The sequence below is a fragment of the Trematomus bernacchii genome, unplaced genomic scaffold (assembly GCF_902827165.1).
Source record: "Trematomus bernacchii unplaced genomic scaffold, fTreBer1.1, whole genome shotgun sequence".
Classification (NCBI taxonomy): Eukaryota; Metazoa; Chordata; class Actinopteri; order Perciformes; family Nototheniidae; genus Trematomus; species Trematomus bernacchii.
In genome coordinates this window covers 2,164,795-2,179,535 of record NW_022987771.1, presented here as the reverse complement: position 1 = coordinate 2,179,535, position 14,741 = coordinate 2,164,795, and the positions used below count along the sequence as shown (strand labels likewise).

At 38.7% G+C, this 14,741-nt stretch overlaps 1 protein-coding gene across 2 annotated transcripts in view; it reads left to right on the top strand.

Annotated features, from left to right (window-relative positions):
- The first annotated feature begins 870 nt into the window (after positions 1-870).
- bin3 (bridging integrator 3) overlaps positions 871-14,741 on the top strand; it is a 28,210-nt gene continuing 14,339 nt past the window's right edge. For both annotated transcript variants that reach the window (XR_004557323.1, XM_034148561.1), the window contains exons 1-4: positions 871-968; positions 7,614-7,662; positions 9,164-9,204; positions 13,273-13,334. Coding sequence is in view for 1 of the 2 variants with exons in the window: in XM_034148561.1 (XP_034004452.1) it covers positions 961-968; positions 7,614-7,662; positions 9,164-9,204; positions 13,273-13,334 (160 nt within the window). In the remaining variant the exon portion in view is untranslated. The remainder of the gene's footprint in view (positions 969-7,613; positions 7,663-9,163; positions 9,205-13,272; positions 13,335-14,741) is intronic.

The following is a 14,741-nucleotide window of genomic DNA, read 5'->3' as shown; positions in this document are numbered from 1 at the left end:
GTGAAAGTACTAATTATCCAGTATGGCCCATTTCAGATTTAAAAATAAAACGTTGTTGTACAATAGTGTCAATGTTGCACTTCGTAAAGGAGAAGAACATTTTAATGACTTGATTAACTGCTGGGTAGCTTCACCTATAATAATACATAATGATGTATTAGTTGATTTATATTCTGTATTATTAATATATATCTCCAAAGTAGTAAAGTAAAAGTATAAAGTAGCATAACGTTAAAATACTCAAGTGAAGTACCTCAAAATTGTACTTCAGTACAGTACTTGAGTAAGTGTACTTTATTACATTCAGTGGTTTAAAGTACATTCACTCAAGTACTGTACTTAACTACAACTCAGAGGTAAATATTTTACATTTACTCAACTACATTTATGTAGTACCTTTAGTGACTTTGCAGATATGTATTAATGATAAAGAAAAATATAATCAACACTTAAATAAATTATACCTGGATTAAATTCACATGCTGCCCAGCAGTAAATACAATAATACAAAATAGCCCCACCTTTACAAGCTTGATATACACATCAATACATCAATAATTATAATCAAACTATATGATAGTATATAGAAATGGGCCGTTCTGTACTTAAAGTACTTTTAGTACCTATAATATAGTACTTTTAGTACTTTAAGTACATTTAGATGCCAATACTTTTGTACTTTTACTTGGTTAACATTTTGAATACAGGACTTTTTCTTGTAACATAGTATTCCTACACTTTGGTATATTACTACGTTTACTCAAGTACAAGATCTGAGTACTTCTTCCACCTAATATGGTTAATATTTATTTTTCTGCCATAAAACTTCTTGAGAGGAAACAGAATCGGCTAAGCTCCGTACTTCCTGTTTAAAGCTCGACTGTTGACTGCTAGAAAGGGATGAGTAGCTCGGAAGATATTAAAACCACCCAATGAAACTGGAATAAAAGTTCACTCAAAATGAGCTGGTACGTATGTTGACTAAATCGTTATTTTAGCATATTAAATTAAAGTATAATATAGAAAGGATACATTAATAGTGTCTCGTATACCGGGCTCCGGCTACTTCCTGGTAGCAATACACAAACATTGACGTTACAGTAGAGCAGGAGTTAGCTTTAGCTTGTTAAACTCATGAATAAAACCTTTTAGAAAGACAATAAAACAGTTAATATGGGAACAGCAGCGTCTGTATCGTTAAACAGGTGCTAGCAAAGCAGTATTTGTTGTAAACAGTAAACCTAAACCGAAGTATGTTATGATAAAGTCGTATAACTAGCTTAAACTTGTTCGTTAGCTACAGTAGCGTTGCTACTTTGTTGCTGAAACGTTATCAAGCAGTTTAACCTAACGTTACCTAAACAGCATTATTAACGCTTCTTTCTGACTTTACAGCTGCTTGTTGACAGTTAAAACGAACAGGTTTGTAATTAGCATAACATGGAAACTCAATGTGAAGTTAGCAAAGAGTTAGGTCAACAGGGTCAACACTGAAGCCATTTAAAGGGAATTGGACATTACTGGTCAACTGGCTAGCTAACGTTAGCCTTTGGGGATGCAGTATGTTCAGTAGCATTGAGATGTTGTGTTAACTTACTTTGGTTTTACTCTTCTCTACTGCTGAGTTGTTCCTAGTAGGTAGGTGAGTATCGTTAGGTCAGTGTATTGATACCCTTAATGTTTACAAGCAAGCTGTGTGGTATCATCCGATATTTGCAAGCATGGCTCTTGGCCACCTATGTTTACATGTTTACGTTGTTTCTTAGTATTTGGGGACGCTTTTCAACATTCGCCTTAACTTTTAGACCACCAATTCACAAGTCTGATGATACAGTATCTACTGCTGGCAAGTTATAGGTATGCTGTTAAATGTCAGGTTTAAAATCGACTCAGGTGTTTGCAGATCTTGTCTTTTGTGTAGCTGACACAATCAGTTGATTTTATTCTGTATTAGGCTGACAAACAATGATTTGGCAAATATTTTGTTGTCCATTTATAGTCATTTCTCTAATAAAAATGCTCAGACTTTGGAATCTGGCTTCCCCAGATGGATAATATGTTGCTTTTTAGTTTTATGAGAGTGAAATTAATATATTTTTTGCGATTAGGGACTTGATAATCAATGTCATTATGTAACCAGTTTGTTGTGATGGACAGTTCACACATTTTTCCTTAAATGAGAGAATAATTGGCAGATTATTGAAAATAACCCAAATGCAAGGAATATGAAAATGATGACCACGTCGTTCTCATTAAATAATGGTGACTGACTTGTACGTTTTTAGTCCTTGTAGTGCTTTGTCATTTTCTATGGATCCACAGATGATTGTGGAGCTGAGTTCACTGAATGAAGAGAGGTGTTGTGAACAGTTGGTCTTATGACGTAGTCTGAACGGATGAGCTGTACACATACTAGCTGAATCTGCATCTTGTCATCAGAGTTCTTCCATACAGCTGGTGATGTCCCTCAGAAAGTAAACAACAGCAAACAAGACTGTTATCAGATTTTAAGCCAAATGGCAACAAGAACAAAAGTATTCGTCCACAACAGAACATGCTTTGTGCATTTCTGATTATCTTCTCAGACATGTTATGTCAGGGGTGTCAAACTCAAATACACAGTGGGCCAAAATTAAAAAATCGGTACTAGTCGAGGGCCGGACTGGTTCAATGTTTATTGCAAAACGTATTGAAATGAACTTATTGCACATATTAAACCTGGAACTAAGCTTAAATGATTGCCTATAAAAACAACATTAAATAATCAGTTGCATTCATTTCTTATGGCTCTATCTGCAGCTTCTCCGGAGTCATTTCTTATGATTACATTTCTCCACAGGCCAACAACAGCTTCAAAAAAACTATTTCCCTCAAAGAACAAAACAAACATGCCCTGTTGTCGCAAGAAACAAAGTGCAGAAGGAAACATCCATTAAACTCAGTGTGCTGCTCTGTGATGCTAGTTCAAGCCAGATACTTGGCATCTCATCTTGGGTGCAAGTTCATCAATGTTTGGGCTCAGGCTCTGAGCTGAGGAGATCCTCAAGTTGAGTGAAGGTGTGCGTGCAATATACCGGCGGGCCAGATCTAATAGTAATTAAAAATTATCCTGCGGGCCGAAATTAAATCCACCGATTTGGCCCCCGGGCCTTGAGTTTGACACGTGTGTTATGTGTATTCAAATAACATCTCTATATGATATATAATTAGCTTTACATCATCACTATTTCCAGCAGGTTTTTGCTTATGCGAACATTTTTACTCTGAGAATGGCTACCATTTTCTCCACGTAGTCTCTAATTATTTCTTTGTAATAATAGCTATAGTCTAAATATGTAGTTGTACTCTATCTGTGTTTTGTTCTCAGTAAACATATCAACAATATATATACTGTATGACATAGTATTTTCTTGCATAGGCATTTGTGTTGTCTTGATATTTTGAACAACTTTCCTTGCCAAGTTTTGTTTTCTCTTACCGGGAAACAGTTCCCCATGAGTTCAGCAAGATGTGTTATCTGCTGTAAAGTCTGTGTCCATCACTCGGTTTACTGAGGGTTTCACATATGGGTCTGTTGTACTTTCTTTCAGTGCCCTGTTTGTACGGTTACAACGGCTTGCTTAGGTTCTGAGGCAAAACACGTTGGGAAATTGCAGTTAGAAAATGTATTTAATTTTGTCCTGACATTTAAAAATGTTAAGACTTCTAGGAAGTTGTCTACCCATTAACGTCCACAATAGTTGAATCCGTCTTGTTTTTTTGACTGTTTCAAATTTCATTATGTCATTCAGGATTTAGCTATAACAAGAATCACTTTTAACAAAAATGGCTAAATGTGTCATACCTGTCTTCACTTGTGTGCTGCTTTTTTAGGAGTTCAAAAGATATTTGAACAGATTCAGTGCTTGTTTCTCACAATTCATGACTGCAGTTCAATAGGAAATGCATAGAAACTAATACGTATTACAACAAACTCTTTCGTTACAACTGTGATGTATATACATGAACTCCCTTTCGAATAAATTACCCATGCTAGCGTCACTTTAAGGGAAGAAAGTAATCGAGGAAGCAAGATGGCGTCACGCAGTTCAGTCAGACAGTCAATGGCTGGCAAGCAAAGCTTTTACCAGCACGCACCGCCAAACACAAGGTCAAGAGTGGGGTGCTCGACCAGTGAAAAGAGTCCTTTATGGGCTCTGCTGACTGATGCATTCCAGTAGGGCCTGCACACTTGCCTCTATGACGTTAGAGGTTTGACTTTGGGGTCATCATCTGAACAATTCGACTTCCCAACATCTTGAACTAGCCCTCTGTGCTCCGTGGAATAAACCAAGGTCCGATGATGCACTATTCCTCTAATGGCGCACACATTTGCAGTATTAGTGAAAAGCCATTGGTTCTTCCAGTCGGTGCATAATGTGTCCCGGATAGAGAAGACTGTCGTGTCTTTGTTCTTGCCTACGTGCTAACACAGTGCTAGTGACGTGTAGCCGATTACATCAAAGATCAGATAGAGCTGTAATTACAAGTTGACTATGTTACTGATGAGGCTATCAAATGTGTAACGGATCACTTTTTTAATGCATTTTGGACTGAAAATGGGCTGTTGTAGCAATAACCTCACTGTGGTGCTCCAAATTCCTATACCCTTAAACTATCCTTTTGTTTTTTCTCTTGAGTTCTTTCATATTTAGGGAGGAAATGTTTACCCATAGTGTGGATCTTTGGATTTAAGTACTTATCCATGTACAAACACTATATTTTATCATATTATTTGTATTCTATTTTAATTTTTGTATTATTTGTATCAGATTTCCCAAGGTATTTAGCATTAAAGGCAGCTGAGCTGTCCACGGCGGCCATCACTAGCCTTATATTTGTTTTCAGACATGTCGGTTGTTTTGAGTAAGTGAAACGCATACTTCCACTGTCACCAGTTGTCTTGCGGTCGGTTCTCTGCCATGTCAGATGCTTGTTCTGGGTTCACAGGACCAGACTCACCAGTGTTTCTAAATGCGACAGCCCCTACAGAAATATGGCTGTGTGAAAAACATTAGAAATGATTCTCACAGTGACTACCATCCTCCTTCTCTCTCATTCTCTCCCTCTGGTTGCCTGCTACATTTTCCCTCTCCCTCCCCGAAGCACACTTCACTCTGTGTGTTTGCCAGTTCTCATGAGCAGTTTGAAGAGAGTGACCACTTTCCTTTGGCTCTTGGTAGGAGTGCATATACTCTAAATCTTTAACATTAAGTACTCTCTAAAGTTTTTTCTTTAGAAAATCTACCCCTATACAGTTACACTTAAACGTCCTCTCTTAATGTCACCAAACAACAAGTCCTGTCATGGTCAACTCCGCTAAAACATGGCAAAAGAGAACATTGGAAGCTAACATTTAAATGTATATTTCACGGCCTATGATGGATGCTTGGAACACTGTAATGTTTATACTAAACCTTTTCCTTGGGGTTTCCGCTGTGGATTTCATGATTTTCTCCCCCCCGACACACCCACCACATGGGAGCAAACATCACAAGCTGTTGCCAAACGTTGTGCAATGTTAAAGAACCAACCAGAAAAACATAAACTAATGCAAAATTGCGAAATCACATTGAATGCACCACTCGTGCTCTCCGTTTTGAAAGAGAATGTTAAACTCCATATCAACGAAGCCACAATATATTTGTTTCTTCTTTTTGTACAACTACATTTGATGTGTTTAATGAACACTTTTTGGCATATTTCATGTTTTGTTCCCTGAAATGACAGGTAGACTTGTTATTATATTTAAAATGGACATGCTCTACTATTATTTTTATTCAGGAAGTCTCATTGAGAGCAAAATCTCTTTTACAAAATTGAACTTAGAGAAATTACATATATACATAATACAATTCAATCGCACAAAGCATCATCAAACACACTCATTAAAACAATCACATATATTAGTAGCATGGAGACTTTTAATGTCCCTGAGAGAATAAGTGTCTTCAATTTGTTTTGCAGTTTGTTCCAGTAGCGAGATGCACAGAAATTAATATAAATTAGTATAACACGTATTTATATATATATACGAGTCCTTTGTGTAGCTGTGTGTAGTGTTACTTTCTGCCAGAATAACTGATTCATCATTCATATACACTGACACTGGAACAGGTAAAGGAAATGCAAATCATGAGGGTATATCTGCCAAACAAAGAAACGCATTGGAGGAACAGTGGTCACAAAGTAGGTGGTCAACAAATCTCAGTGATGTGAACTAGTGAAAACAGAACTAGCAAGATTCATCGTAGCCTTGGGAGAGACCTGATTCATCTCCAGGCTAAGTTTGCATTTAGTTAATTATGCTTTTGTTGTATTTTGGAAAAGGAATTAATATGTGTTGTGCTTACGAACGTGCTGCACTTACTGTGACGTTATATTACACTATCAGGTAATCAAAAAAAGGTGAGGCACATAACATGTTTGTGACTGAGTAATTTCTGCGGTTATTTTCCATGTTGGCTCACCCAAATGACGACACAGTGGGTGAAACTTCGACCGATGCCAAATATTTGTTGGCATCGGTAATCTGCACAGATTCGAATGTGTTAAGGATTCATTCAAAACTTCAATTAAGATAAGATCGTTGAACAGTCGGTTCCTGATACAACCTAGAGCACAGCAGAGCCAGCAAATCCAATACAAACGGTTCATACCTGTGCCACGAGTGAAACCTGTGTTTTCTTACCAGACTAATCCCGCTGTTATTTGACCATGTTGAGTTTTGTGATTGAGCTGTCATCAAAAGGATCTTCCCCGCACACGAGTAGCATTCCCTGGTTGCACAACGAGGCCCTACATCACACCCTCTCTTTTCCATCTCATTAGTCTACACACCTTTCTTTTGACGCAGCTGCTGCCTCACCCAGCCTGTCAGCGGCAACTGTCCATCATATAGCTTAGATTTCAGGCTATTAGTGCCACATCAAGGCCAACCTACAGCCAGGCACATTGGAAAGGCAGTTTTTTTTCTGTCTCATGCTCGGCAACAACTTATTAAGGCAACCGCAAGGTTTTGAAATGGGGATAAAAGATTGTGTTTTAACTAAGAGGGAACATGGTTTTTCTTTCATTTACCAAAACTAGGATGTCGGTGTGTTTGTGTTTCAGAAGTGAAGAAAAGTTTGTATTTCATTCTCAGAATCAGGAGCAACTCTTGCAGTTACAGTTAATCCCATGACATGTTTGGTTTTGGGATTGATTTGTCGCATTGTTAGTTTTCTCTTAGAAGCAAGTTATCGCCCCGGCTGTTCCCTTTTGAGTCCAAAGTTATTAGGCTGTCTAGGCTTACCATTTTTCTAATATGCAATATAGCTTGAGCATCAGTGTTTGATTGCAAGCCAGGGTCATACAGTGAAGCCACACTGGACAACCACTTCGGCCAGATGTGTTAAGTGATGACATGTAGTTAAGGGCTTTGTCCACACTGTCCAGAGAAATAGGAATTAATGACTTCAGATGGTTGGTGTCAGGAATCTGAAAGAGGTGCTTGTTCACCTCTAGACCTGGACCAGCTCCTAGTCACCCATCATTCTGTTGCTCACAACTGTCATTTTTTTGTGTGGTTTCAGGATTCCCTTTAAGATCGGACAACCGAAGAAGCAGATTGTCTCTAAAACGGTAAGTCACACGCTGGAATAAATGTGGACTCAATTCAGTGCACCTAAACTGATCAATGAAATGTGCTTTAAGGCAGTTTTCGTGAAGGGCAAGCTGTTAAGCTTCACAAACAGTATATTTATGATGAATAGTGGCCTAAAATAATGTAATCAGAGAAAGAGACACACTTCAAATAGTGGTGTCTGAGTAGAGGTGGTTACCTTGAAGTGACAGAGAGTGGGTGATCTCCTTGCTTGGGAAAAACCACTTCCACCGTAATGGGTATGTGGCCCCAGCAGTCTCTGCCGGACTGGGTTTCTAGCTTCCTGTGCCATCCAAGACAAAACCCAGGGAGTGGGCAGCCCAGCTAAATGATCCACTGGTGACAAAGTGTCAACTGCCCTCCTCGTTGTTTTGGCCACTGTGTTTACATGGAGGAGCCCACAGAACCACAAGACAGGATGCTGCCTCTGTAACCTGCCTGGCATGTTTTAGGGAAATGGTTGGACAAGCTGTCTCAGCCCTTAATGACCCTGGGAACGTGATGCATTCAAGTATTTTTGCTTGTATTTCAACCCATTGAACCCACTAGACCTATACAGGGTGTCCATAGGGTCTTAAAAAGTATTAAAAGTTGATAAATCAATTTAGCGAAAATGAAGGCTATTAAAAAGTATTAAACGGCATTTTCCAAGGTATTACATTTTGTAGCTTGTTTTCAGTAAGTATATAAATTGTCCAAAGAGGTTGTATTCTTAAGTTTGCCTGAATGTAATCATTGCGTAGGTGTGTAGTGTGATTCTTTGTAGTTTATTTATGGCATCCTGTTGGATTTGACGTCATCTGAACAGGACATCGCACGCTCACTGCTTGATAGCGCGCGAAGGTCCGTTTACGCCGGTTGTTAAACAACATCGTTATGGGGAAATGCAAGATTGCGTCCAAATGGTTGGAAGATAAGGAAGAAGGACAATCAATACTGTAGTAAATGTTGCGCCAATGTAACCGGTTAAAACTCAAAGTGGCGATGAGGTCTTAAAATGTATGGAAAGGGTCTTAAAAAAGGTCTTAAAAGGTATTACATTTGACTTCAGGATTCCTGCATATACCCTGTCTATAGTTCACTAGCTGTTCTCTTTGAAAATAATGCCAGTCCGAAAAAAGTACATTTGGTATAAATTGGTGAACTATTGAGCCATCGTTGAGTAGTGGCACACGCCTTAAGACTCCAACAACAATATAATTCATTCAGATTACAACAGGGTTGTCGGTTTTTTATTTGTTATCGGACTTATTAATTTAAACGTCTTTCTTCTTAAGATGATGCAAACATGTAAACAGGAATTTTGTTCACAACTTTGTTCTTGAATTTGTGTTTGGGACATGTCATTTTTCAGACATCATACAAATATCATGTGTTCATTCATACCATAGACTATATATATAAACGTTCATATCTTGTAATAGTTCTAGGAAGCATTTAAAAATCAAAGAATTTGACGTGAAATATTTTCTTTTTTAGGTTGAAAGAGACTTCGAGCGAGAATATGAGAAACTCCAAAAGTAAGTCTGCATTTTGACAATGCTCTTTTCCATCAAATAGTGTCATTGTGTAATCCTTAGTCAGAGAAAAATATATATCAGACTTACTGTAGAAAAAACGAGATGTTGGAAACCTAAAACATTGGGAGATCTTTTCAGAAATGTATTTAAACAAATGTTAAGTATTTACTGTGTTTTACAAAACATGTCAATCATTTGAACTGTGAAAAGAAGTGTCTGAAATGTAGAAAGTATTTCATTAACATGTGGATGACACACTAGAGGCAAACCAAAAATCAACTCCTGTTATTTAACCAGTTTTCTTCAAATTGTGTGACACGATGTCAGTGTTTCTATAAAACAAGGAAGAATCGGAGGGTTCTGACACCTCGGTACATGGGGGGCCTTTTCTTACTGCAAAGCTGAGGTTATAGAAACTCCCCGAGGGCCCGGCAGAATGAGTGGGAGCACCATTTCCCTCTCAGGTTTTGTTGAGTAGGAGGGCCCATTATTAGGAAGGTGTGGTACCAATAGACCTTATGGATGAGTCAGAGCAGCAGGCATGTACAGACTTTTAGGTTCCCCGCCCTAGAGATACATATCAACACACTGTGGGGCATCTGCGGCCTAAACACATGTGGTAGGCTTCACCATTATTCCTGTCTGACTGACTGAGACAAATATTTTTGGTGTTACTTGACGTGTGACATCAATGGATTCATGTTATTGAATCTGTAATAACTAGAACTGCAATATGCACATGTTTAACTTAAAGGTCCCCTATTGATACTGTTTTTTATTACTTTATTATAGGTCTCAGATATATACAAAACATGTCTCTGAAGTGTTTGGCCTCGAGACACCAAACAGATCATACATTGTAGCATCCCATAATCCCCTCAGGTGATAAGGTGGGGGGCGGGTTACCTTGGTTGGTGATTGGCTAATGGTTACCAAGCCAAAAAATCGTTATGACATCATAAAGTGGTCAAAATCTGATCAGCTCATTTTCAGACAGGTTTTTATATAAATGGATCAGGACAAAAAGTGAGAGAATCTTTTTTCCTGAAACTTTCAGAATCTCTTTCCACAGAGGGGACACATGTTGATGTAGAAGAGACATGAACAAGTGGATTTTGCATAATAGGTGACCTTTAAGCCCCGACTAATACAGGGTTTTTTGAGGCCTTAATTAATGTGTAAACATCAGATAACAATATTAGTTTAGTTTTTTTTAACCTAAATGCATATCATTCATAAACGTCAACTGTCTGATTTTGTAGGTAATCTTTTTTTGTTTATAATTGTAACTTAATAGTGAACTAAACACAAAAATAAATGTGCTCTTTATGGGAAAAAGAGCTTTAATATAAAGAATTTCCTTAGATATCATATACACCAATTACATACGTGCAATTAGTACACATCCCCCAATCTGTTATCGCAGTGTTCCCCTCTCGCTCTAAGCTGGACACGCACACACACACAACACAAACATGCAATCAATTCCTCACTTCTCTTACATTGCATTAGCAGCTCTGAATGCTAATTGGCTTAACAGCATTGTCCGACCTGGTTCTTGTGTGGTGGATGGCAGTGATCAGGTATTTACCCAAATGAAATGGTGTTGAATGGTCAAACCGGGCTGATTGCCTGATCATCTTCCAGTGTCGTTGCACCCGGTGTGTGATGTCCTATAATAAAATGCAGTAGTGTGATTTTCATATAATTGTGGCTACACAGGCCGAACATTGGGGCGCTGGAGCAAAGAGCAGCAGCTGCTCTAGCAGGCCGCTCCATTAGCACCTTTTGGAAAGAGACTCCAGGCTCACCTGGCACTCAGCCAGCACGGCTCTCTCACTGTCAGCGCTGACAGAGTCGGGAAGATGCAACAGTATTGTGCAACACATTTGAAAGTAGGAGGTACTATCTGGAACACGAGTTTTCTCATGCACAAACAAGCTCTGCAAAAACACATCTTGAGTGTACAGGCATTGGACTCAGAGCACGTTTGTTTACATAGTGAGACACTTTCACCCACTATCCTGCAACCCATGACTGGCAGGGTTTTACTGTTATACTGTTATTTTCCTCATTCCATATTTGTCTCTTTTCATTACTCTCGAGTGTTAACTGTGTCAGCCAATTTAAAAGACTATTTTAGTTTTATTTTGTTTTGCATGGTGCCCTCCTTTGGCTCCACTGTCGTTCAAAGCAAAGTATGATGTCTTAACTGATTATATCTCCATCACAAAGCAATGAATGATAAAAAAACACATATCAGTATTTCCAGATGTTCTTAACAATGTCACCGTTGTTATATGACAAAATATTGCCACCTCGGTAAACTAAATGATATCTAGATGAAAAACAATGTCTTATGTCCATAAACCTGAACTCTTCACAGGGCATTAATTGTCGAGGTATTTACTGGGCAATCTTGTAAAACAGGAATAAGCCCTCTAATAATGAAACACTGACTCAACCCTGCATAAAGTATTGCTAATAACATTGACTATACAGTGTGTAGCATTTGCTGCGATTATACATGTCTAATTCCAAGAGTATCTTTTGATTGCTTTAGAGGAAAGGCTGATTTGTCTTATGAGACCCAGTTCCATCTAATTGGCGAGAGAAATGAAGAAGTGACTGTGGAGATTGTTCTGACAGTGTTTTTTCCCCCTGTGGTGTGAACAATAAGGGATGAAGTTACATCATTTACTGCAAATGACATTTTTGGAACAACCTCCATCTGGTCTGTGGCGATTCACTGCGAAATCCTAAAACACGTCAAGACAAACAAAAGCGTGTAGAGGACGAGTGATGATGGGAAATAATTAATGATTTTTATTTAGCCTTAGAACATGCTTCCTGACAGTTAACTACTATTTTTTGCAGCAAACAAATGAATACTTTAAATGAAAATACAGTCAGAGATTACAATCTTCAATCCAAGCTGTTTCAAATACAGTCTGACTGACATTTTGTTTCTCTTTGGATTACTGTGCACACGCTATTTGGTTTAATATGTTAACATTGACGTCCGGTCACTTTGTCCGGTTTTATTTTATGAAATTGGGCTGCATGAGATAGTGTTTTAAACATATTAAAGGCATTTAGCTTCACTGATAAAAAAAAAACAATAATTATCAACATTTCATATGTCCAGCTCCTTAGGTTTAAGAGGGAACAAAACATATAATCACATGGATGTTTGGTACATACATGTGATTATGTTAGAGTAACCCACCGTTTGTTTATTCCCCAGCTGCTGATCAATTTAAAAAAAACTGCCAAATCCCTGAGTGTGAAGACTGCCATTTGTGGTTTTCATAGCCATATGTAGGTTTCCAATGTCCTTCAATCTTGTGGCCAGTGGCCATAGTGCCCCCACCAGAAATCCCATGGGATTACACAGCTATTGTGCTCCTTGTTAATATAATCCCCTCAAAGCAGAGATGGAAATGAAACCACCATGTTCCCTTTTCCATCAAACCAGGAGAAGTGATATGACAGCAGTCTCAGGGGAGACTCTAAACCCCTCGTTTGCCTTAATTGATATAATGAATGGCGTGTGTTTTCTGCCTCCATAGTCTGGTAATTGCCATTTTTAACACCCATCAATGGAATATGTGCAGTGGAATGATTGAAGACATTAATGCTTTTGAGCGGAAATGTAGTTGACAGTAACAAGAAGGATTCCCTGTGTTATTAATTAGCTAACGGGTGTTATAATAACATTTTATGTGGAATCATTGAAATGTGTAATTCCTTCTTGAACCATGTTTTTTTATCTATACTAATTTCCTTTTCTAGGTGTTCTTTTTCCATGTCAATATGTATTGACAGGATTGAATAGATTTTGAAATATATATATACACCATCTCAATAAGCGCATAATAATTATATGTATATAGATTAATTATACGCTTATTGAGATGGTGTCTTCTCCCGTTCTGTCTCTGACTAATGTAATTTTTTTTTAATACATTTCAGCCCATATTTCAAATGGTTGTCAGTGCTGCCGAAGCTTTGCTGCGTTACTAGACATGGAGCCGGCTGATGATCATTCTTCTTCTTGTCTTACAGGCTGGAGGATCAGACGAAAAAGCTTCACAAGGACATGAAGAAAAGCACTGAGGCTGATTTAGGTGTGTTCTGCCACCAATCTGTGTGTTACCGCCTGGTGCGCCATTGATCTCCACTTGTTCCCCAACATACTTGATGTTGCTTGGCAGGTTCTTCTGGGCTAGAAAGAAGCGTTGGTTGTCTTGGTTTGTTCGGTGGCGCCTCAGTTCTCTGAACGACTCGACAAATGAGACGAGAGTGTGCGAGCCTCCTCTTTAATCTTGGACAGGTTTTTCCAGGCCATCCCAGTGTGTGTGTGTGTGTTTTGAATATCTGAGTGTAGGTAAACCATGTGTACTCTACTTTTTATTTGCTTATTTGTTGGTTTGGGAGTTGTGTATTTGGGAAGCAGCAGTAGACATGGCCTGTGGTAAGTAGTCAGTTGTGGGGGTGGAGGAGTGAGAGGTTTCTTCATTTCCTCTCCTTTGTGCTCTGAAATATGGATGTGTGCATCATCAAAGTGTCATAGCTGTCAGGCCCTCATTATCGTTAATGGATTCCATCTGTTGCACAGGTCTCCACCAACTGCTTCCAAACAAAGAACTGGACCTACTTTGCATGGCAGCACTGCATAATACACTGATTCTATATTGACTGTCATTTATCAACTCAAGGATGGTGTTATGCAGAGCTCTATTGAACTCACTTGCAATTATCTGCCGAGGGACAATAATATGTTTTAAGGTGGTTCACATACTTACAAAGTAACAAAGGCAAAGAAAGTGGCAGAGATAACTGGGCTTATATCCTAAGGAACTGTTCATGTTGTTTCTGCCCCAGGTGATTACAAGGGACTTGAGCTTCACTTATTTGGACCTTACGAACCCACATAATTAAATCATCAGCCTTAAGTCACCTTTTTTGGTTTTCAAGACCCTATAATAAACACGTCTCTCGGTCATATCAGACAAGGCCAAATCAAGCAATTTGTTACCTGTCACATGGCGAGAGATGCAGAAATGCCTCACAGTGATAATTGATTGGTTGAAAATTGGTCTTGAGAGAATCCAGAGGGAGTGTGAAAAGAGACCGATGGCTGTTCCAAATCTCCACGAAGCCCATTTTCACCATAGCCTCTCCTGTCAGCGTGCATCTCCTCAGTGAGGCTCATTTATTTTGACTGTGAAGCCATAATCTGATATGTGCTCTGTGTCTAAACAAAGTGGCACGAGTGCACATTTACAGTAATTGGTGCTGTCAGTGTAGACGCGTTGCAAGGATTCTCGATGGTAAATATTCAACACGGCAGACAACCCAAGCAACCCCTCAGATTTGAAAAGTGGGGGCAGCACTGTGCCGTCTGCTATTTGTCTTCATTTCTCAAAAGTCCTATTTTGAAGACCAATCCACAAACAAGCACTGAACACTTTGAGCCTAAGGGTAATCTTCTAAAACAGTTTTGTTTTTTAAATAAGAATATCGTGTTGAAT